General features: G+C 34.9%; 1 protein-coding gene across 1 annotated transcript in view; it reads right to left on the reverse strand.

The window, feature by feature from the left end:
* Positions 1–1,885: 1,885 nt before the first annotated feature.
* The window catches only part of LOC108783609 (uncharacterized), a 52,527-nt gene continuing 28,641 nt past the window's right edge, over positions 1,886–25,771 (reverse strand). The window contains exons 4-6 of the mRNA XM_018552210.1: positions 19,644–19,816; positions 4,564–4,967; positions 1,886–3,042 (exon numbers count right to left, since the gene is read on the reverse strand). Of these exons, the coding sequence (XP_018407712.1) occupies positions 2,834–3,042; positions 4,564–4,967; positions 19,644–19,816 (786 nt within the window). The 3' untranslated portion in view covers positions 1,886–2,833. The remainder of the gene's footprint in view (positions 3,043–4,563; positions 4,968–19,643; positions 19,817–25,771) is intronic.

Genomic DNA, 25,771 nt, shown 5'->3' on the forward strand with positions numbered 1-25,771 from the left:
AGGGAAATCATTACTATTACGTCACGCTTGACATTAATGAAAAATATTTACACAATATGTAATTATAGCAGCACACACACAGTAACGGACACAGTTCATTTTCCTGTTGAAATTAATACTTTTAATTCAAATAAAAAGTTGTGCAGAGTTATAAATATTTTAGCTATATAGGCTTTTATCCTTGTCGCTCATTTAGTGCTAAATGCAATTATACAATTCACTTGCGTGTAGATTGACTGTTCCTCGTTTGTTCACCGTTCTTCTCATATTAGATAAATTAAAAAGACTATACTTTAATTTAATTTAATTAGGTAATCGTATCAAATTTCACGATTGGTCGCGTTTAATACTAAACGTTCGACGAGAATAGCGGTCATGGACGCTAGACATGAAGGACAAGCCGTGCGTCAACATACATCGCATACGGAATTCAGCGTTGCACCCTTAAATCCATCCATCAGAGCAAGTGCTTTTCGCACGCGTTCGTTCTTATAATTATAGATTTTTTTCCCAGAGGTTTTTCGCAACACGTCGGGTAACAACGCCGAGCTCTGCGTCGCGCGATTAATATACGGTACTAATAATTAACGATTAGACGTTAGTTATTAATTATTATTGTTAAATTTATGCCTAAGATATAATACACTCACCTAAGACGTACCTGATGTGATATCTTTGTAAAAATTTCCCTACCACGCCACGAAAGAGAGAGAGAGAGAAAGAGACAGACGAGAGAGAGAGTGAGAGAGAGAGAGAGAGGGGGGGAGAGAGAGATGCAGCACTCTCGATGACGATGGAGAAAAAACAGAACCCGGTCTGCAGGTTCCCATTTTATACGATATCCTTCGTCGATGCTGTCGTCGAGCGAGGAGACGCTTTGCGAAAAACATCCCCACGCGAAAACATTGTCTGGGATTTTATGCGAACGCGCATCTCGTGCTGAAAATCGCTCTGACGTTTATCCGATACATCCTATCAGGCATCGATCTTACTCTTCTTTCGCACGAAATATTTTAATTTGTTGATCACTGCACAACGTTTCGAAATTGTAAATGTTTTCGCGAATTTCTTGAAAAGAAACATTTTTGACAGTGATGTTATGACGAGAGACACAAGCTAAGGGTTTTAAATAGAGTTTTAAAATATAATAAACTAATAAACCGAAATATATTAAAGAAGGATGAATTCTAGAATCAAGGTTTAATTTAGAAATTAATTTTGTTATTAATCTTATTTCAGAAATCCGATTGTCAATTTTGTACGTGACTGTTTTCGTTCCGCGATGGAAAATAGCGGGTTAATAAAAACTTTGCTTTAGGTAATGTAGTACGTCTCGGAAACGCCGGCTTAATCTCAGCGGATATTCCGGTGCTGCACGCGATGGTTAAATTTTACCGAGAAATTCTCGCACCTAAACGTGCAAATCGCCGATCACCGCACTCGTAACGTGGTTCGTCATTTGTACCGGCGATTAAACTGTCAGCTTAATTGCACCTAACGTTTTTCTTCCGGAAAGTCGGGTCAATTTTCTAATTATGCCAAGGTTCATTTCTTTTTTCGATCGCGTGCAAAAGTATGTTATTACCTCATCCCGACCATCGTTAAATCCGCTTTTGAATAAAGTTGAGGATTAACTTCATTCTGAATAAAGATATATCATGATATGTCAAATTAATATGTAAATTAAGGGAATTTACAATATCTTTGACACTTTTGAAGATGTATTTTTTAAAATATATTTAATTAACTTTTTTTTATCATTTGTGATAAAATTTGCGGTTCATCATGATATTCCATGATTTCATGCGAATCATCGTATGATATTCCATAATTCAACTTGTGCAAAATGAATATTCTAACAATAAGTAGATACATGTTACTTTTTTTTGCGACTTAGCTTTTTTTTTTGCTTTTTTCATTTTTGCTGTAACTTCGCTATAACAAATTCAATAAACAATGCCGATTGTTCAATTATTCTGAAAACAAAAAAGATCGAAACGCCGTGCGCTCGGAGTGAAAATCGAGCCTCAAACGCATTTTAGTGATACACGCGGAAACGCGATACGACGCGAGTCAGCTATTCGAATTTCTCTTTGGCAATCTTTGTGTTTTCAATATTCGCGGTCCAAGCGATACGTACCTATACGTATCGCACGACGAACGTGACATCAAACGACAATAAATGCGAGCGAGTGAAATAAAGCAGCCGTATGTGATAATGCTTCTCCGCTTGTTTGCGAAAATATGTAATGGCTGCGAATATATACTAATTGTAATGAAATGTATTATATCGTTCGATTATATGACTCGACGCTCTTTCTCGTCACGGTCACTCATTATATCAAACGGGATTTAATAGCAACGGAATTACGCGAAATTTCGCTATGCATGGTCATTACAGTCATATCTGTGTGAATGCACACGGTATTATCGTCCGATGCCAATGTAATCGCTGCAACAGTTACTAATTCTTTTATCTTAAAATATCAGATATTGTTTATGAATTTTCGTGTAACGCATATTGTCAAATCACGCAGAGATGTTATTTTGTTTTTTTCTAAATGGGACACCCGGCATGTCCCATAAATACACGTCTAGTCATGTTGCGGTGACTATATGTACTGAGAGATATATAAAAAAGATACTCTCTTCTCCAGTCTGTATTAATTTTTCCATTCATTGAATTATTTCATCATATTCGCGTCCCAGCGTGCGTTTCTCGCATAAGTCACTCCTCGCTCGTCTTGCCCGTCTTTGGCTTACACGACCTTTCGTCCGTGAGCGAGTCACTTTGGTACACGTGTTCGTGGAAGGGGACCGACGCGGACGATGACTACCAATGATAGTCGACGATCGGTTTATTCTCCGAGCACGGATTGACGCTACCACACCACTTGGTTTCCTTCAGCGGCGGACACGGTGCGCCACCCCGGCGCGGCTTTATCGTGACTTTCCGCGTCCTCTGGGTCTCGCCCACCCCGCAGCTGCGACTGCACGCGCTCCACGGGCCCCATTCGCCGATCTTGCAATCTCTCGGTGCACCTGAAATCACGAATGCAATTATTCCGCTCAAGCGGATGAGCGAGTTCATGTCTAATCTTGCTACATGCAGGGAAATTCTCGAGGTAGATAATAATCGTGATCTTCGGAATAGGTGACCGCAATGAAAATCGAGGAAATTTTCTAGATTTAAATTTCGCTCAAATAGAATGCCTCTACAAAATTTGAAAAAGATACAAAAGTTCCTTTCGAAGAATTTAGTTACTTGATATCTTGAGATAATCTAGTTTACAATTGGTTGAAAATTTGAAGATTCGATTAAGATCGTGACCATATTTTTGAGGATAAGTTTTTTTGAGCTGAATTGAAATGTGATAAAGCCAGACGAATCTCGATATTAAATTAATAATTTTGTAATCTGATAATTATTATCAGCTCGAACAATGTATTGTGTGTATGTAAGAATCACACACAAAGAAAAATCTACATAGATGAAGTACGGAAACCGGAACAGCGGGTAAACGCGAGGTAGAAAATATAGAGTGGAGGACACAACGCGAATGGGTGAGACGGGGAAAGGGTGCGAGCGGGAGAGGAAGAGCGCGGAAGCGTGCTTTGATCATTTACGCGGGAAATATGGCTATTGAGAGCGCTCGGCTTTTGCATTAGCTACCGTCAATAAAAAAAAATGCACCGAGGGTTTGTCCGGACCTTCCGTGCACCGTGTCGTTTAAAGAGTTAATTAGAGGCTCGATTAGATAGCAAAAGCGAAGGTTCTACGAAGGTTTCGAAAAACATTTTGAATCATCTCCGTAACTATTCGCTGGTTTAGTGGAGAACGACCAAATAGATATCGATAGCGTTAACGATATAAAGTATTACGCTTGATAAATTATATCATTTCACTATATTTTGCTATGTGAGCAGAAGCTGGCATTGCAAGATAATATTATTCTAAACTAATTGAATAGAATTGGATAATGTTATGCTCGAATCCGATAATGCTACGTCCAAAGGTCTGTGTTTTGTAGTTGAATTAGTGTGCATTTTTAAAACTTGAAATGAAATGGTATATAGGATGTCCGGAATTTAAATGTCAAAACTTCGGTAGTGTGTAAGGGATGCATAAACTAAGAAAAAAAAAATCCTGTAGAAATGTACTCGTTTTTGGTTCGTTTTGGAGAGAGAAAATTGCAAAAACGTTTTAAACATTTTAAACAATATTTAAAATTTTGCAAGCAAGCGAATAAATACAACATGAATAAGTAACAAAGAAGTACAAAAACAAAGCAAAAACGAGCATATCTCTACAAAACTTTTTTTTCTTAGTTTATCGATTCTCTATACGCTCCCGAAGTTTTGACATTTACATTGCGGGCACCCTGTATATGTTTGATATTTGGCGAAAGTGAGAAAAAAAGTTACAGTGCAGTTTAGTGCAAGAATAAAAAAACAAATCTCCAATACGTATATATATTATAAGTGATATATTATTAAAACTATTATAAAACTCAGTTAGGAGTAACTCAAGATGAAATATTTGAAAATGTTGGTTACACTTACGTGTTCTAATTCGTTTGCCTTTGGATGTCAATCCATGATGTTTCATCCTGAATCTGTGCTGGCGCTGATCCGCCAAGTTGGTCACGTTGTTCACGAATGAGTAGCCCATACTCGACACGTTCGACACGTTAGCAATCTTCCTCTGTATGTCCTCGTAGATTTGCGCCTTCTGCGTCTCTGCTGTTTGCCTGTACGTCTGGTAATATGGCCAGTCGGACTTCCCTGTCTCGCTGTATCTCGTTTTACCGTCAACGACGGCCTTCGATGTTCGCGGTATCGCGGTCGCGGTGTACCTCGGTCTCTGCAGAGCGTACGACGTGGCGATGCTGTTGATGATCGCCGCCTTGTTGTCTCGCGGAATGTCCGTCACGACTTGCTGGCCACTGCCGGTCGTGCTCCAGTATCTATTATCAGAGAATTAAAAGACGAGATTGAGAGGAAAATCGAGAAACTGCGGATGTTTTCAGACAAGAGCAGAGAGTTTAAATTAGAATAGCGCAGAGAATATAAATTAGTTAATTAAAATAAAGGAAATTGAGAATTTAGTTAAAGGGCCGTGGAATTCAGAGATTGAAATTCGCGAAATTTTCGAAACTTCTGTAATTAACTGCGGTGCAATTAAAGGTATACCGCTATATGCGATAATTTCACGCAGTGTGTACTCCACGATTATTAACATTAATATCATTGGTTATGTTAATGTCATTCCCATACAATTGTTCTTGTTTCGATGCGCATGTTTTGATGGATCGAACGTATCGAATGCTTTAATACGAATCGATGGAATTTCCATTACTGTCCCGTCCATACGCTCGCAATCAATACTCGATGAATATACATGCAGTCGGTCGATGTGGTGCAGCGGAACGCCACAGTGTAGACAGCGCCTAGACAGTAATAAGTTGGACGAGCGTGTTAGGTAGCAATTACTAAATGGAACTGGCCAGGTATTAGTGGCGCTCTGAACTTGTCGGACCCCATTTGCTGAACATGTATGCATTACTTGTATAAAGCCGGAGTAATGTCTGCGCGTCGCGAGATGAAGTTGTTAATTAATTATTCCCAGGACAATAAAATTCGCTAACTCGTTAATAATAAAAATGGTCCACGCTCATATAGTCGATTTGTCGACAAATTAATTCAACCAATACAATTGCAGCAACGTTACAACTTACGCTTCAATTATAATGGCAAACGAATGAGAGAGATAAATTCGCATATAACCACCATATGTTAATAATATGTGATCCTTGCGAAAAGCAATATTTATTCGAGAAAAAATATTCATATGATTGAAACATGAAAGATATATACACTGTATCTAGACAGATTTAATTACATTTTTAAATATGATAATAAATATTAAGATCTCTAGAACGATAAATAGTAAGGAACATTAAACGTATGTACTTATATCATTTTATGTTTTTTCTTTTTTTGTAGGTATATTAATTGAAACAGAGTGGTCGATTTCTGTCCATGCCGATATCCCGGAAACTGTTAAAGTTACATGAAACATGAAAAAAAATTCTTTCAACAGGATTACTTTGAGATGACTTTTAGTGTGATGGAACCGTATTCATCCTCTGTGAAATTTTAAGGAAGGAAGAAATACTAGAATTTTTCAAATATAAATATCCAACAAAAATAGCATTTGATGTTTGAAAAAACGAATGACCTTTGGTATTAAGGATTTATCTTCGATATTATGACCGCAACGAATTTTAAAAAATCGGAAAAGTATTGGATGGAAACTCATCGAAAAATTTAATCATCTCTTTTTCCTTCAAAATTTTATAGGAAATGAGTACGGTTCTATAACAGTAAAAATCATCCCAAAGTAATCCCATCGAAGGATCTTTTTCAATTTTTCGTCTAACTTTAATAGTTTCCGAGATATTAACATGGACAGATTGATCGAACAGAAATCGATACTCTCCCGAGACAATATTCAAAAATTCGTTGCGGTCATAATATCGAAGATAGACTTTTAATATTATAGATTATTAGATTTGTTTTTTTAGTATCTATTGAGTGCTATTTTTGTTGGAGATTTACATTTAAAAAATTCTACTATCCTTTCCCTTCTTAAAAGTTTGTAGGGAATGAGTATGAAGGAAATTTATTGTACTGAAAAAATAATTTTTTATATTTATATTTATTTATATTTATTTTATATAAAAAACCATTAATTTAATTTAACTATCATTTTTTTATTGAGTAAATATAATATTTATTTATTGTAAATAAATGTTTACTTAGTACTATTTAAAGAAATATGTATTAAGATTTAGTAAATTTTTTTTTTAGTATATAGTAATTTATTTTAATCTCCAAATATTCATTGTTGTTCGTTAATGTTTTAATTAGACAACATTACTTTAGAAACTTTTTCGATTTTCGTAACGCGAATTCACCGAGGGTAAATCGATTGTTCGTTATGAACCGTCTATACGAGTGATCGTCGCAGTTCTCTCCGGAACGTGCACTCCAATGAATCGAATTTAGCGAGCTGAGTGGAGGCGTGTGGGCGCGCGAAAACAATTTCGAGAATTGATTTACGGTTGGCATGTGGTACACATAAGAGAGACAGAATCAAGGGGTTGTTGGACAGCAGTTTCAAAACTTGCGTTTCACGCGGGGGAGAAATTCACCGTGCTTCGCCTCTCCCCCCCTCCCTTTCTTTTTCTCTTTTTTCTCTGACGATTCTGCCAGCCGTGGAGAAATCGTTCTTCATGTATTCGCGCGCAACGAGATTTCATCGAAAACGTTTATTCTCATTCGATACAGGAAGCCCACGTCTCTCGGTGCAGAGATAGAACTGGCACTACTGGTCCGTGATGTTTGCGATTAAATTACTATAACAATTCGTAACAAAAATTTGCAATTCTGAACGCAATCGATTAGAAAATTCCGTTTAAGTATGGCAATTGCGAATTCCAATTGTAATTTGTGACCCAATTAAACAATTACGCTTTGCAATATGTAGGCAATGCATATGCAATCGGTGCATATCAGTCCGCAGCAGAGCTACGAGACTGGAATTGTCTAATTATCTCAGTTATCCTCTAATTACAAATTTCATCGATCCACTTGCAGCGGACAGATAGATAAGATAAAATAATTCCATATATGCTTTCATTTATCAAGAATATTTCGTTAATAATTTCATTGCCCGAATGTAATTCTATAAGTCATGTATAATACCGATAGTATTCTCTCATTGGTATTAAAAATACGCCGGCGCAGCGCATGTTTAGCATAATGGTACTTTCTGCATGATAATTTGCATGTATGCAGATCCAGCATAAGTTTACTTTTTCCTACGGTTTAATATTCCTCTAGGAAGTTCCAAGCGGCTGGCCGCTAAGCTAAGAACCGAGCTTATAGGTCGCCATAACTTTTTAATTAAATTGACCTACCATTATTCTATGCTGTTAACCGAAAAGTCTAAACGAACGCACGAATCTTATTTAATCTCTGCGAAACTTGCTGCCTGATTGCGAACGGAAAGTCTATATCGTTTTAACACTGTGCGAATGCAACTTCCGAGTTGCGTCCAACTAAACATTCGAGTGTCAACAATTGAATCGTTGTGCCTGAGGTGTAGAATGACTCGTGGAATTTTACAATCGAAAGGAAATAGAGCTATACTTGGATCTAATCGACGACATTTTCAACTCGATCTTCGTTATACCCCTACCGGGTTTGTGTAATGACATCGTCGTCTACGTCGATTATGGTCACGTCGCGCGTCTACAGGAAGTTTGGCGAAGTAGGGTAAACAGTATATAGTTGTTGGCAATCAGTGTAGTTATAGGCGTGGGGAGAAGCACAGGAAATTGTCTTCGAGCGTTATTACCTTACTTCGTAACAAGAGAACATCTTTTGCGGAAAGCTGAGATATAACTTCTCTAATCAATTTTTTTAAAAGAAATTAGCAGAAATGGCTAATATACAGTATTTCCGACCAGAGGCGTTCAATTTCTTAAAAGAAACGCCAATAATCAAAGAGAGAAACACGAGTTTCTACGAGTCTTTCCATTTCCTGAACAATAATATATATCGGCTTGTTTGAGGGGTTCTTTTTACTGCGTGCTCCTTGCTTCATATCGATTTCCATTCTTCGAGTGGGAAAAGAACATGTTTGTTGCCATCGCGCCTCAGCAGACCCAAAATAACGAGCTCGAAGTGTTCGCCGTTATCGCGGGTGATAAAACGTATTGTGAGTCGTTAGACTCCGTACGAAATCGTAGTCATTTTATGACTTTTTGGTGGCGAAGAAGAAAAAGTTATACACGTGCGTATTCTGAAGTTTTGTCAAACGCAAGCCAAGCGGACTGTTAATAATGACGTAACGTTAATATGTAACGCTATCGCCGCGGTATATAATTTGCACTCCTATATGAGGATGTCGATCGCAACATTTTAACGACACAATGATTTATTTTAACGTCGTGCTTTGCTGGAATTTACGAGCGATGGACTTAATACGCGGGAGAACTCGATACAATGGACGCCGGTGAATTAATTGCGCGCTAATGCGCTTGCATTTGACGGCAGGGGGACTTTGAGCGTTAATGCATGCATTTCGTTGTTGATCCCGAATTTTAGTTCCATTGTACCTCGTTACGTATTTGTTTGCGATATGCATAATATGCATTATTTTATAAACCGTTACTTTTACCGATGTATTTTTCTAACCGGATATGAAACGTAAATTACGATATCGCGAATTTCGTAACGAGTTTTTTTTTCTGCGAATAATTTATTTTTAGTTCGTTTGGATGGCTTATTTCGCTATAAATTAATTATTCGCGTTCCTGCGCCGCACCACGTACGCTCGTGTTAGTTGTATAACTCGGGGAAAATCCAAAGTGCAATCAAGACCAGAAAAAAGAGCAGCTCGGGTTTCCGGGAATATTCAAGAGATACATAATATTGCTCAATATGAGTGGAAAGTATGGTGGAGATTTTCCAACATTACGGCAGTAATAGCATTTACATTTTGGATTATGCAGAGACTGTTTCGTGAGTCCGTTCGCGCGGATTATCACAGAGCTCATGCGAGATATGAAAAAATGTTCTAGAGAATACCATGTCACACACGCGTGCACGCATATATACCTTTATATACATGTGCATGCGTGTTTAAAATACACCGGAAATCTCACCTTCGAGAAAGAGAGACAGAGTTTATTCATTGCGATAACGTCGTAAATATTTCAGCACATCATTGGACGTTGATAGATTAAGATACGCAGAGGCAGGCTATCTTTCGGACGAAATGAGCATCTTGGGCGAACGAATTTCAGTTTGGTTTTTTTCATCTCGCGTGCGCCGCTGAAAAATGCGCGCGTGAAAATAAATTGCCGGTGGCGGAAAATAAATTACCGGGCGCATTACGATTGCCGCGTGTTCGCGACTCACCGTCTCGCTGGCGAAGGCAAGAGGCAAAAGGGATGCAACGGGCGATACCGCCTAGGCACGTCGTTCGTTATAGTTACTTCTTGTTACACTCACTCTCTCCGTTTATCGCAGTAAATTCATTGGAACGTGCCGCATGCCAGTTCACAAATGGCATCACCATATAGCCACGTTTGCGCGATGGGGATTTACGCGGTCGTGCATACCTTTTGCGGTCTGTATGTGTGGCTATCATTCTCCGGTAATTAACTTTATGATTGCGCGAAAGGCGTAAACGCACACGTGAGTTTAGCGTTATTGAATTCGCGGGAATCTGTGAAGTTGCACAGCTTTACAACGCTTGCTAAACGTATCGTGTATTATTCTTTAAACGTGTGGTAAGCTTCATTCCCAAACCGTCCAATTACTTTTAAATTAAATGATTCCGCTGACAGTTTTATATTCTTATACATATATAGTATAGTATGATACGATATGATATTATTCTTTGGGTTTTGAATGTTGTTTCTTGCTTCGTAAGGAAAGCAGGGAAATGATAACGAAAAAGAATGCAGACTATTTTTGGCTTTAAATCGATATATAACTTTTCGCGTTCTGTCGATCTCATAATACAACAGCTTTTCTTTCTCTCGATCTCCTTGTTACGGTACGCAAATATTCACCCACACGATACGATAGCCGTCGAGTGTAACATGGCTTTTGACAAGTTTGCACAATATAGTTTGACGGATTTTTGACGGAAAATCATCATTTTTCGGTCAAAGATTTAAACTGAGCAAAATAATCTTTTTCAACGTTTTACTCAGCTTAAATTCGAATACGCTCGCAATTGAGTTTATTATAATGTCAATACGTTTTGACGTTCGTTTCTAACATTTAAACAGAAATAAATTTAATGATACAATTGGCAAAAAAAAAATCTCGCTGAAATAACATAAATGATGGAGCATATTTCTTCTTTTCTATTTTATTGTATATGTTATTTGTATATTTTAATGGCCATCATATGCGAAATTGAATGCATGCGTAAAAGCGTAGCGTTGTTTTTATTTTTAATCTAGTATTTTACTCCATTTTCTCGCGCCATCAACAATTTGCTAAACTATTAATTTGTTTATTTGTGCGGTCATATGTATTGATATCATACCTATTTGTCATTTGTTTCACAAAATATCATAAAGTATTGATGATGACGAAGAGAGAAAAACCGTGCCGTTAATAGAAATTTTTATCGAAACAGTTACAAGTTATTTCCATGAAAAGAATATAATAACGAGAATAGGAGCGCACAATATGTGGCTTCGGGCGTAAAAATTTTTAGCTAAATTGAAATTGCTGAACGAGATTTAGCTTTTATCACTAATACGCAGTTACACATCGATGTTATTTTTTGGGATATCCAAAATCAATTTGCATGTGAAGATGCATAATTGCAGAAAGACATTATTATTATTTGTTAAATAACGCTATTGCATAAATATCGAATAAATTTTAATAAAATACAGAAATACAAGTACTGTTTCTAGAAAATAAACATTAATTCTCTCTCTGTAATTTTCAATACAATCCTGCAGAGATACAGCAATAGTAGATACACAATTTTATTTATTATATCGACAAGCTTTCTGCAAAATTAATATCTGGTTACGTTCTTCGAAGAAATCAGCTCAATGGCTGTTCAGTAATGAGATATATCGTTGTTGTAGCCACGTTGTTGTAACGAAACGACCTTTGTCCACGAGTCCCGGACTAGGAAATGACCAGGATGATCCGGTCGTAAGATTTAATCTATTAAGACGAAGAGCAGAGGAAAATAGAAAGATCGCGGAGGGTCTCGTCCCAAAGTAGGGCAGCAGCAGTATCAGCGACAGCCTCGAAGGCACAATAGCAATTACCAGAAACGACGATCGTTCCTTGCCGAGTGACTAGATAGCGTTGAATGGAATCGAATCTGCGGTAACGTTTCGAAGAGATTGGCTACCCGATGCGCGGAAGGGAACGGGGGAGGTTCCCTACACAGATCGATCTCGAGTGTCATCGAACGTAAGCTTTATCGATCTTGGCGGAGCCAAGCGCGTCAGCCGGATATTGGACGGATAAGGATACGAGAGGCCTATAAAGCGAACGCGGTCGGTCTTCACGCAAGGTGCACGCGATCAGCTGCCGATCGTGTGTATCGATTCGATCACCCTCACGAGGCGTTTGTGGTCTTTTGTACGGCTTTGACCGGTTAATACATCAGTTATCGTGCTTTCGTTACATAGCGATATAGAAAGGGGTACGAAGAATGCAAGTGCCTTGAAACTACTAAAGGTATTTTTTTGCCAGGTTTTTTTTTCGATTGAACAAAATAATTTTTTTTTTTTCAATTTTTCTTGAACAAAATATCTAGTGATTTGTATATACTCTGTGTAATTAGAAATACAAAAGAGTATTATCTTGTTTTGATTGTCAGTTTGAATTTTATTCAGATTAAGTTTATATCGGAATGAAATAAAAAAACAACAAATAGGATTTTTATTGATAGCATTGATTGATTAACTAAAATATGCTTGTTTGGCAATAGGAATCATGGAATATGTTAATATAATTATAATAGTAATATAAATATATTAATTGATAAGAGATATAATAACAACAGATATAACAGCAGCTAATGACACATTATAGATACTTGAAAACGGTAATTCGGTAAATATATAACTTAACATAAAAATCGCCTCTAGTGTTACTCTTTCTTTTTATCTTTTCAAAACAAGGTCTTTTTGGGAGTCGCTATTTTTCCTATATAGATAAATATTTTTTCGCCATCTGTAGCATTTCGTACGACGCTCGATTGACTTTACGAGAAAATGTCCCCTCTGTTTTCCCAATTTTGTCAGACAGCTTGATCGAAATTGGAGGTCATGAAAATCTCGCCCAGCATGTCCGCCCCAGTAAAGTAAAACAAGTATAAAACGTAGGAGACGATATAACAGGGAGTGGCGCGTTATAACGTTATTTTCAGGCTCCTCTCGTACATTTCTCGCCGTCGTATAGTGTCGATGTTTTCCGTCGGCCTGACATTACCGCGAGCTCCGGCCGGATATTACAGCGAACCGCCGGATATGCTATACGTATCGTAGAAATTGTCGCGAATCAGGACATCCGCGAAAAGTAATATCGTAATCAGCCATCGGATGTCAACGTTCATGTACACGTCCGACTGCTCCGGATGTAATGTGAAAAAGCCGTTTGGCTGTTGAGAAGCTTTTATTGCACTTTTGAGTTTTAAAAATTCAACTAGTGTGTGTATAGAGAGATAAAGAGAGAAACAAGCTATATAAAAATATATAACGTCGCATTGCTAATAGTAGCTCGTCGAATACATACGAATGTTAGATGGTGAAATTTCATTTGATTGATTGGAAATGTTGTTTATGATGAAAACTTCTTCAATTGTATTTTAAATGGGAGGGATAATCACATATTACATTGTGCGTACGTTTAACACGTTTTATAGAAATTTATCTCTGCATTTTACAAAGATATCTTTTTTATCCGAAATTAATTAATCATTTGTAATTATTTTATATGTGCGCGCATTATTTTAAATATTATATTTTATTATTTTGGACATTCCTATAATTTATGCTTTTTTGTATATTGCAGTTCAACGTAGTCATCGTAATACAATTCCGCCGTTATGCATCGTATCGATGAGTGATAAATCAAAGCTATAAAATTGAAATATGAAAACTCGAGGTCAATTTAATTTTCAAATTGTGAGAGTGCGATCTGAAAGTTTGGTTTATTATTAATTTGTATTGTATTTAAATTTAAGTTCATAATTACATTTATACATATACATATTGGTTGTTATAAATTATCAGAGAATTTAGATAATTGGGTACATTTAGTAATTTTTATTATTTATTTGAATTGATTTTATTTTTTGAATTTTCTAGGTATTAATTTTGTAGGTATTAGTAACAAGAAAAAAAGAAATTAATAAAATAGAATTATAACAAGTAAAATGTGATGACATTCAAATATGAAATGTTTATTCAAGATGTGATTGCTATGGAGTACATAATATGAACGTAAGAAAGACAAAGTTTTTTGAGTTGTAGGACTGAATATGATGAATTTTTACGTCTGTAAGAGCAGTTATGGATCTCAACTTGCAGACTCTGTATGTTACTCTGATACCATTAGCCAACTTTGATCGTTTATAACTCGAAAATTATTACGACCTAGATGTTTTCGTTTCAAGATTTTTATATTAGAATCTAAACTATCGTTAACCTTTGGAATAAGCTAAAATATACATATATAAATTGTATACATGATTGAAAAATCTCTTCTAGAGAGGATCAGAATATATACCCAACACACACTTATAGATTATTTGCGTTATTATGTATATATACGAATATTAATTTGTTAATTGCTTTAATTAAATTATTGAAAATATTTCTTCATAATTTTTGATCATTTTTAATTATGATAATCCGATGGTCGTCTCGATGAATAATTACGAAGTCGAGTCTACATGGCATTTGCCTATGTGGATACATTTATTGGTACACAAGACATAAGACGTCATTACATAGGTATACGTAATATCATAATAAAGTAATAAATTTGTGTTTAAATTGGCACAAACCGACGAGGATTATACGACTTCTACGGATGCGTAATATCGTTATTGATAATCAATGTCGGTTGCATCGTATTCAATCTGACTAGCTATGTTTCGCGATAAATTGCATTTATAGCTCGGGGGTGGCTCCGGTTGGCTTTTCCGTTCAATATTAATAAATAAAACGAAAGAGAATATTACTTTCGTCGCGTACAATACACATTCTGTGACCATCAATTAACTTTTCTTTTTGAAGCAAAAATTACATTTTTTTATATATATTCATCAATTGTTTTCCTTTAAAAGAAATGATTATGTATAAGTTACGGTTATTTTCATATACACATATAACATTTCTGTTTTGGAAAGTAATTTTAAATTTTTGTAAGAATTTTAAGGAGAGAGAGAGAGAGAGAGAGAGAGAGAGAGAGAGAGAGAGAGAGAGAGAGAGAGAAACGCTAATTATTATAATTAGGTGAATTATAATTATATTTTAATTAAAATAGTATAGTGATTGTTATTAAATTACGTACATTATTAAATCGAACTGTTGATAAGCTATTTAGCCATATAAATTTTATCTTGAATCGGTAATATTAGTATGATTATTTACTACTTTACGATCTCTTAAATAAGAGATTTTATTTTGGATTTAGAAATTTTATTTCTACGCAAGAGAAAGTGGTTTTTTAAAACTAGCCTATAAATTCTTTTTAAACTTTTATTCCCGTGCAATTGGGGCGAACGGTGTTAACAGTAATTCACAGTTTACACTCTATCGTGTGTATTAGGAATAAAAAGTAGGTAATTTTATTAGGGCTAATTGAAGAGACTTGAAAGATATTGTCCGGGCGATATGGAGAAAGTGGAAAGTCGTGTTTTCATCGGATGAGTTTTCTTCTAAAGGCGTATCAGGACATTTTCGTTCTATTATCGCGTAAATGTCATACGGAATTGTCAAATGTCACGGAGTAAGTCTGGCGATTTTTCCGAGTGTCGAGTAAGGACGACATCGTAAGAAGAAGACTCGCGATCTTCATGCAACCCTTCGCTCGAGTTCTCCATCGTAAAAGTTAAAGAGAGAAATGGAGCGAGAAGGTGCATGTTAGAGGGACGGACGAGAAATCTCGTAAGGGCATGAAGGGGCACTGCTGGAAGGCACAGAAGAACGATCCGAGTTCGTGTTATAAAAGAGAGTGGTGAAAGGCTGGACGGATCTAGTCACAGGACCTTTCATAAAGTGAGAGGAAAGTAAGAGCGTCCCGAGAGGAAAGGTCAATACTTTGGTAAGTGACAGTATTGGTCATTGCAATGAAAAAGTTTCTGTGGACACGTGTGTAAGTAAATTGCAAAATACATGATAGTGCAGTTTTTAAGTTGAAATTCTCGAAAATTTATTACAATTTTTAGATTATATATTATCTTTTAACATCCAAAATATTACCACTGTAATTTGCTTTATTTTCCTTTCGTATCAGATTATACATTTCAATGATTCAAAATCGAGCAAGTGTGTAAAAAAAAGAGCTTTAATCAATACTATCATTATCTAAAGTATGATTTTATTCTCTCTCTTGGTATATTATTTTCGTTATATACCTATTCGCAGACTTATTCTCGATTCTCGATAACTATCTATTGTATCTGACGGCAGTGCGTGTTCATATTACTAGAAAATTGACAGGATGTCATTCTGTCATGAAAGTTTATAATTTTCTACGCAGATATTTTTGCTTTTTTTTTGTTCAAGGAAAAAAGTAATGTGAAATAGAAAAGCTTTTGGTAATACCATTTTCAAAATTGCCGATATGTAGACGTTGTGATCGTAATTTCTTTGTAAGATGGAATACGCTTGACGTAAATGCGTCTGTTGAATACATACTTTTGTCACTTATGCGACTTTCTTACATCTTCGAGAGGGAGACGTTTACTATCTATTCTGTATCTTCGAGCTTAAGCGCTTCGCCTCCGGGTGACATTTGGAAGGAATTAAAACTTGAAGAGAAAGTATTAGACAGCTGAGCTTAACGAACTGATTCGAACTTTGGAATTTTCATTCGGACTTATGAACCATTGGTTTATTTTCGAGGTAGTATTTTCTCGTTTATCTCATGTCGAATAAGAGTGTCTTAAGAACATACAAGAAGAATAACGAGAAAGAGAGAGAGAGAGTGAGAGAGAGAGCTACTACATTATTTATTGTAAGATTATTGCAGGGCTGTGGCATCTATTGAATCAATAAGAACACTTTGGAAGTGAAAATTATTTATTTATTGACTGATTTTTCTCTTTCTTTTTTCTCTTTTATTTGGAATTATTTCATAGCCAGATTATATAGATAAAATATACTGTACTACATAACAACGTAAAAATTATTAAACTGCAAAAATATGAATTATACAGTAAACAAATTATTTAAAAATAAAACAATGCGTTAGAAACAATGATCATTCCATGATTATATCAAGTGTGAACATATTTTCCAGAAATCAAGTAGGCAACGGAAATTTAAACAATCTGTGTAACGAGAGTAAAATGATGATTAGTGTCTTGATTAAAATAGACATATCTTTTTTTATAAAAATGTAAACAATGTTTACAATATTATGTTAAATATTTCATAGGAATATTTGGATTTGCAAAAGCATAACATCGTTAACATATCGCGTGACATAAAGATAAAAACATATAAAAACAGCTATAAGAACTTTAATCTTAATAAATATTTTTTACCTCATTTAGTTTAAGATCAACATTTCTTAACGTCACATTTAATATGTGTTAAAGACAAAAAGTCGTGAAATGACAAATAAAGAAAAATTAATTATAACAATTTTCATAAACACTTTTACAATAATTCAGACATAAAGCATGCAATAAACGTACTTCATTATCAAATACTTCTTTTTTTTTTTAACGTTTATTTTGAAACCTTCCTTCTATAATAATTGCTCCGTTCCGACTTATTTAAACACTTCATTATGTCAATTTCCTTTAATTATTTGTGTGTTATTTGACATTTGTCTCGCAGATGACACGTGCAACAGACGGTGCGAATTTTTTCTAAAGTATTTTCGGATTGACTCGAAACTTGTACTAATTTGGGATGCGCTACGGTAACGAAATTGTTGCAATACGTGCTCAATTCTCGCCACGTTTATCGGTTCGTCGAGTTTGTCTCGTAAAACCAGCGTCTAGCAGGCCGATAAGCTGAAATAACCACGATTAACGCACGAGGATGCGGACACTGTCGCCCCAGAAAGTGAAGTGCCTCGTGTCTCGTCTACCAGCCGAGTGATTCACACTCCTTGAGTGTTCCACAGAGTATTGTGGTTACGAAGGCCTCGTCGACGTTAGACGCGTATTAAACGTGACTCGAGGATTCAGTCGTATTCGCAACGATATCGGTGTCGGTACCGCATTCGTCGCGTCGGTCTTAGGGTGTCCGATGGCCATTTCGCGTAATTCACACAGTTGCTTGTGTCGTGGGAAGGTAGCAATCGAGTCTTGGATCCGGTCGTTCCATCTTTCGGTAAATTTTACCTGTTAGGTAAATCTGGCAATTCGCGCACGTGATTTGGTAATCTTGCTTTTTACCTAACAGGCAAACTTTATCAAAAGATGGAAAAATCAGCCCTCAATGTGGTACTCGAGGCATTAATAACATTTTTTCATTATTGAGATGTATTATATACGGAATGTGGCAGTTTTGTAAAAAGAAGGTTTAAAGGAAAGTGATTTCATGTGAGATTTCATGAATATGTCTCGACGCATTGCGAAATAGGTGACATAATATTGTAAACATGAATAACAAAAATCCGCGAATGTGTTTCAACCGTTTTTGTAATTGTCTTTTATATATATATATACTTCATTTTTTCCTTTATTATTCGTCTTTTGAATAGTAGTTTTTCCGTTTTGGGTTTCTTAAGCGGGGAGCACAGACTTTTGCATAACGCATAAAGCATGTGCATAAGGAATTTCATTGGTCCATTTTCTTATGCATGAGTCAGTGGACCAATCAAATTCTTTATGTATATGGTTTATGCGTTATGCAAAAGTCTGTGCTCCCCGCTTTAGCATTTATGTCTTTGAAGTTATAATGTATTGAATTAATTATTGATTTTGATATCTGTCGATCTTTTTTTTTTTTACGTTTTTTTAGTTACTTTATTTTGTTCTCAGAGTGGTTTAAAAAAGGAATAATCGTACTTATTTTTACTATACCTTATGCTTCTGTTATTCTATCGTTTGTTTTATTTGACGCCTTTTGTTCACTGTTTGTTTCATTATCTATTTTATGTATTGAAATATATGGGTAATTGTAAGAGAAGAAGACTGTATTAATCGAGGTATATTTAAGACTGCTTTATTGAAAGTAAGTAGACGGAAAGCCAGGGACAGACAGACACACTGGCGAAAGACGGGGAGAACAACCGTGTCGATAACGTAACTACCGCTGTTGGTAAATTGCATACATAATAATCTAAAATTTAATATGCTGTTTAACTGCATTTGCAATAATTGTGTTTTGTTTAGGTTTAACAATGTAATACAGTTTTGTGTCCGGTTGTTACTTATTTCTTCTTATCTTTTGTATATATTTTCGTATTCTATAGTTCATACATAATCGTATTCTGGAATATATATTGTATCTATTATTTTATAATAGGTTGAAAGTCTATATTACATAGATTTTTACTAATACGTATGGCATTATAAATATTTTACATTTCAATAAAGATAACTATCTAAATTTTGTTTAGTTAGTTTTTTCTTTAACATTTTTGGACTGATTTGATTAACTTATCCAAATTTGAACAAATTCGATAATGGAATCCAAAATGCGGGCATGTAGAAAGAAAGGGAAAAGGGTAATTCTTTGATTTTGAAGTTCGCTTGTCAAATATGCAGTAAAAAACGCGACTTTTCACTGGTTGAAGTTCACAAAAAAAAAAAATCGAAGTAAAAAGTTCGTTCGAGCAAAAAGTAAAACAGAATGAAAAAGGTCGGAGTGGAGGAAACATACCTGTATCTAGAAGTGTCCATTTCCCTTCGTTCTTCGGCTATGGCTTCGTTTAGGTCCCTGTTCGGATCGATTCCTCTGGGAGCCTCGCTGTTCGCTTGCAGATTGTCATTGCTGACGAATTCTACCTCGACTTCGTCTTCGTGATACGATTCGGTCAGGGTGTACTCGCGCAGCTGAAACAGCAACACAGCGAGGACGCTTTCAATCAGAAGTTCGATACCGATTGAAAAAAAAAAAAGAACATATATGTGTCACCGGTTTTCTGTACCGCAAAATATTGAGGGACTTGCATATTCATGAAGGGAAATAAACGTGCTCTTCGAGAATTCATAAATGTTTCATTTTGTTTCACTTGACCTGCATGCGCACGGTGGATTATATTCGGGGGTGATGATACACTTTTCGCTTTTAAACACTGATGAGCGGATTTAAGAGAAGCACTTCATTTCCTAGTATTTGCTATATTTATTGCAGTACATATATGAAGCCCGAAGCTTTTCCGGTTTTATAAAATATAAATGATAAAAATTATTTTATACGTTTTACTCTTTCACATATTTGTCCCGTTCTTAGGCATAAAAATACATATAATTCTTATCGGTAATCGAAATCGAATTAACTTAATTAAGTGCAGTTTTTTAAAGATAAACATTACTGTACATATTTATCTTTGAACTAATAATAAGAAACATCGTAATTTTTATATACAGAAATGATTCGGATGCACTTTCATCTGCAGATTCTACAGATCCTTTCAGCAATTTGAAGTGGACTTAATAAAAAATTAAAGACAAGTCTTAAGAACTTCCAAGATTTAATAAGAGATACAACGGGAGGCATAAGAATGTACATCCTGTTCTATTTAAAGATTAAACATTGACCGACCTTCTTCCTTTCCTTTTAAAAGTAACTGAATTTTTCATCGCCATAAACCGAAAGCCCTTCCTTTCCTTTACGATGAATTTTAATAAATGGGAATACAGATATTTGTAATAGTTATCCAGAATTAAACTGAGAATCTTTTTTGACTGATACGAATTTCTTGACAGAAACACATAACGTATGTAATTTATAAAATATTTTTAATAATTTTATTAATTTCTCAAAAATAAGCATGTGTTTTATAAAATATTCGGTTTATATAGTTTTTTTTGGTGAGACAAATATAACTAATTAAATGAGAACGTATTAAGCAACATTGTCGACTTTCTTTCTAAACATCGTAGGGAATGATTGGTGGTAAGGTGCTTTTGTGTTGCAGTAACGTTACGATTAATCACTCCCAGTGGCCGGCAGGGTACGACCGAATTAAAGCCAATGAGACTTTATGGTGCTTTGCTGGGCAACACTCTGCCGTTTTTCTCCGTTTGCCCTTTAGACTCTGACTCGTTTTTATTTTTCGCTGGAATTTTCGGAACGACGAACTTCTGCTTAATTCGTTGCAGAAAAACGGCATTTTGCAAGTGCGCGAATAGACTATTTTGTATTTAACTAAAATTTACTGAAATACTTTAAGCTTTCGATTAAGCTTCCGATTATTTTGTATTTAACGAAAATTTGCTGAAATACATTAAGCTTTCGATTATTTTGTATTTAACTAACATTAATTGAAATGCATTAAGCTTTCGATGAAGTTTATTTCCAAATGAAGAATAGAATTTTTGAGAATCTCAGGTATAATATTTTTTGAACTTATTCAAATATTATTAAAAAGATTTTAAAACTTATTTAAACTTCACCCAGAATAACACGCGTAGTTCCATGTAATTTCAATATGCTTTTTACCAGAAGTTCTAATAAAAGGAAGCTACATATTCCGCTAATGAGCATTTTAGGACACTTTTATTTACATTTCTGTTAATATCGATCATTCTTAATGGAACTTATCATCGTGTTCGCTTCCTAGATGAATTAATAATATTGACGTTTTTTTATTAATAAAAGTTATAATAGCTATAAACGTAGAGATAAAAAGCAACAAATCTTTTATCTGGATATCAGAAAAGTGTATATCGAGGGGACATCAAAAGAATTCATAATCATTGCTATTATGATGAAAATTTAAATAACATTGGTAACATGCTTCCTGAATTACAATGAAATTTCTATGAAACTAGTTGTTTTACTTTTTGAGTGATACTCATTTTCACCATTCGATATATTTTATTCGGTAGACAAATAAACAGTTTTATTGAATTATATTACTAAGATTATTATATTTATAAATTTTTATATTACTAAGAACAATTATATCATTATTTAATAATAATTTTTTTTACCTTTCGAAAAATATAATTATGTTTATTTGACGTATCTATTTTGTTGAGATACTAATAGTATTCTTACTGTTTATAAAATAATCGACTAAATAAAGAAATAATATCCTTTCTTTTCATATTCATTTTGTTGAAGTCGTTCTATTGACGAATACTGCAACAGCTTCATCTGCTTGCCTGTGCTGAGGACTTTGAAATTGGAGCAAGCGTTAATTATTGTCTAATTAAATGTTGTGCGTCGAGCGATAGCTTCTAATCATGTTTCGGTAATTATTTCGTAAAATCCCCACGACGGTAGCGTTGATTCTATTCGGGATGTGGATGGAGAGGTAAATCAATAAGGTAGACGTAAACTAGGTAGCACGTTACGTAAATGTTATTTCTCAACTCAGCTTGCTATGATGCTCTGATCAAACAATAGCGAACATTATCAAATATTTTTTGTAATACTTATATTTTTCGATTTTTTAAATGCTGTGATTAATTTATTGAAAATATAATAATAAAATCATGATATGTGTAGAAATTATTTTTTTAATAAAAGTGCACACACATACAATAATATATTTAGTATAAAAAATTTGGATTAAAATGCCATGAAATAAAATTCCATTATTCCGTTATATTTTCGTGCAACAATGCAACATTTAATATAAAACGTAATTTGAATAGTTTAATCTTATTTCTAGTTCTTTCTTTATTTATAATCATAATAAAAACTATAATGAAATTTTTTAATTTTTTTCAGTTCGATAAATTTACTTTAATAGGTTTATTAATTTTTCAAATGTGTAATATGTATATTATATAACGAAAATGTCAGTTATAAAACATTTATATGAAAAAAGATAAAAGAGATATTGCATAAAGACGAATTTTATGATGGAAAAGAAATAGGTTAAATGGTATTTATAATATATTATAAATGATGAAGTGCACTATTTTAAACTATAATCGAATACACTAACTGCTGTAGGTAACTACGATCTGCGGCCTCTCGTATCGAGAGTTCAAGAGAGAACTCACGAGGAACATGCTGAATTAATAATAGTCCAATTAATAACTCCTCGAAACCCCTGACGTGGTCTCCCAATTAATCGATGATAACGTACGCCCTCTTCGAGAATATCGAATGCTGGAGATTGTTATCAATTATTAAGCGCGATACGAAATATATCTTTACTGACCACAAAAACGAAAAAACCGTGTTATTTGTCACTTTGCGTGCAATCTGTGTTAAATTATTAATTACTTGATAATAACCTGTCCAATTTTCGTGATCCGATATAATCCCTCGAAAATACAATTGTCGATATGCTAACTCTAATATATAATTTTAATTTCCAAAAATTTTAAATTCTTTTCTCAATAGAAAATATATTATACAATGCTATTTATATCAACTATAATCGGTAGATTTTTTTCTTTTTCGACGATGCTCAAGACTAATTTTCTATGTGGTCAAGAAATTTCTCATTGCAGGCTGTTATAAAGGTAAAAATTCGTCAAGTTACTCGACAATCCGTTAAAAACAAAGGGTTAATTATTTCGTGGTATGAAGTAAATTTACATTTTTTTCTTTTCACGTATACGAAAAGTATCCGCTCTATACATAAAATACTTTCAAAATAATTACTTCACTGTGCTTTTCAACGGCATTAATTTTCGTACTTCAACTGATAAACGTTGGATATCATTTATCGGTCTGTGACACGGATATTTGAACTCGAAGTTATTTTATAATGACTATAGTGGTTACATTAATCACATCGCTAATTGTTTAATGTCAATGCAACAATAAAAATCCGCTCATCCGCGAACATATATAGCTAATTTGCTTTTTGTCTCTTTTACATTTTTGTTTCTTCGTTAACTTTTCGAATATTCGAGTATAACGATGTCAGCAATTAGCAATGATTGGCATGTGCACGGCGCTTGGTGCAATCGTCAAAACGTTTATGACCCGAGGAAATCGTTGACAATGCAATTCGAATCAAAGAGGATTTGCGGATCTAATTGAAAAGGTTGACAATCACGCGGTGAGTTGCTACCATTTAGAGAAATAGCCCGGATTTGTGAACAGTAAAATGCAGAAATAATCGTCGAAGTCGTTCTATTAAAAAAGTAGTTCAATTAAATAATAAGTCCGTTTTTATTGCTAGATTGTATGAAAACATTTGTTTTTTTCTTTTTTTACGTGAAAGAAATTGTACTAACAGAGCTAAAACTATCTCATATAGTAATTGATACAATCATTACATATATATATAATTAGAAATAATTTACTTTGTATAGAACTGAGATCAGGTTACGTCATAATAGAAATATAGAGCGATCGTTTTCTGATGTACACTAACAGTATTTTCTCCAAATCGTTGCTGTTTCACGTCTCTTTATCCTTCTGGCACTCTGCTTGTTTGTAGGTGACGTTTTTGAAAAAGCACTCCATCGCGCACGAAGGAAGAGCCGCTCAAACAAAGTCCATCCGGCAACGTGTTTTGTCTGCGTAATAACTTTTTCGTCGGGAGGTCAGCGGTTTTTGGCGGTGAGGGTTTGATTCGTAGCGAATACAATTTTTCACGAGCGTGTTGTCTCGGCGCCTCTCTCCGTTCTACGGGGGATGCGCCGCAGGGACAAAAACCATGGCTGGCGAATACGAGTGGAAACCCCTCGTAGGGATACAGAGGAGAGCGAGAGCATGCAAAAGGGCGATATTACCCCCAGCCAAAACAAACCTACTCGCGTAACCGTGGAAATTACCCTGGGCATACATTGCATCGCCGAGGTAATATCGAGCTCGATGTAATGGTTGCACGAGCCACTCGTTGCGTATTAGTGCGTGGCTTCGAACACAGTTATGTCGCCTTTATGTCTGTCCTTTTCCCTGTCTCATTTTTACGCGGTTTTTTTCCTCAGAAGACTTGATATTACGGACGGCAGTCATCGTTTCCGGATAAAGCTTTTCGATTGCTGGGCGACCGCGTTCCTTGATTATCGAAAGCATCGTTTGATCGTTCTTTTCGAATAACTGTAGAAAGTTGCGGAAGACGATTAAATTTTTTTTTTTTTTCCAGAAAAGAACATCATGACGAACATATATTTTAAATCCTGGCATATTGAAACGTTTCTAAACTGTGCAGTAACATTTATTAATTTGCATAACGATATTATTTTTCACGAGCTTTAATATATGTTGGGTGTACATTCATATGTTTATAAAATATTCGCTCATTACTTTCTAACATTACCAGTGTGAGAGGACGCGCGTGGTATGTTTGTTATCGTCCAGAGTATTAATAAACTTGGCACACCGACTATGTAAAATTACCGTGCATTACCGCTATGGCGCTGTAACAAATTGCCACAGTAACTGCAAAGAAACGTTCGCTTGCATCATGTAATGCTCGCGCCATCGTTTCTCGCGTGCATAAATCAAATGTCACTGTACGAGATAAAGAGTTTGTAGCAAGCATTACACTTTTCCATTAACTATCCATGACGACTGTGTAATCGCGCATTTTTTGTGCTTTACTATAGATATTAAATGAAAGTATCGCGTTATTTATAGATAAAAAAAACATCTCCTTTTTTCCGCTGTTATGTGTTTTCAGTTTTTAATTAAGATTCCGATTTTTATCATTTATTGTAGACTTATCTTCAAATTTAGAACATATTAAACGAAATATACTCATTAAATGATATATAATAATTTAAGAAGAAAACAATGATTTTTGTACGAGCAGCTCTTTAGAATATTTTAATTTAATTCTTTATTTTTTTTTGTACCTTTCTTTGATAATCATATTCTGCAATGTTTTATCTAAAAATTGTTTACCAGATTACATCTTTAGA

This window comes from Cyphomyrmex costatus, unplaced genomic scaffold (genome assembly GCF_001594065.2).
Source record: "Cyphomyrmex costatus isolate MS0001 unplaced genomic scaffold, Ccosl1.0 scaffold157, whole genome shotgun sequence".
Taxonomy (NCBI): Eukaryota; Metazoa; Arthropoda; class Insecta; order Hymenoptera; family Formicidae; genus Cyphomyrmex; species Cyphomyrmex costatus.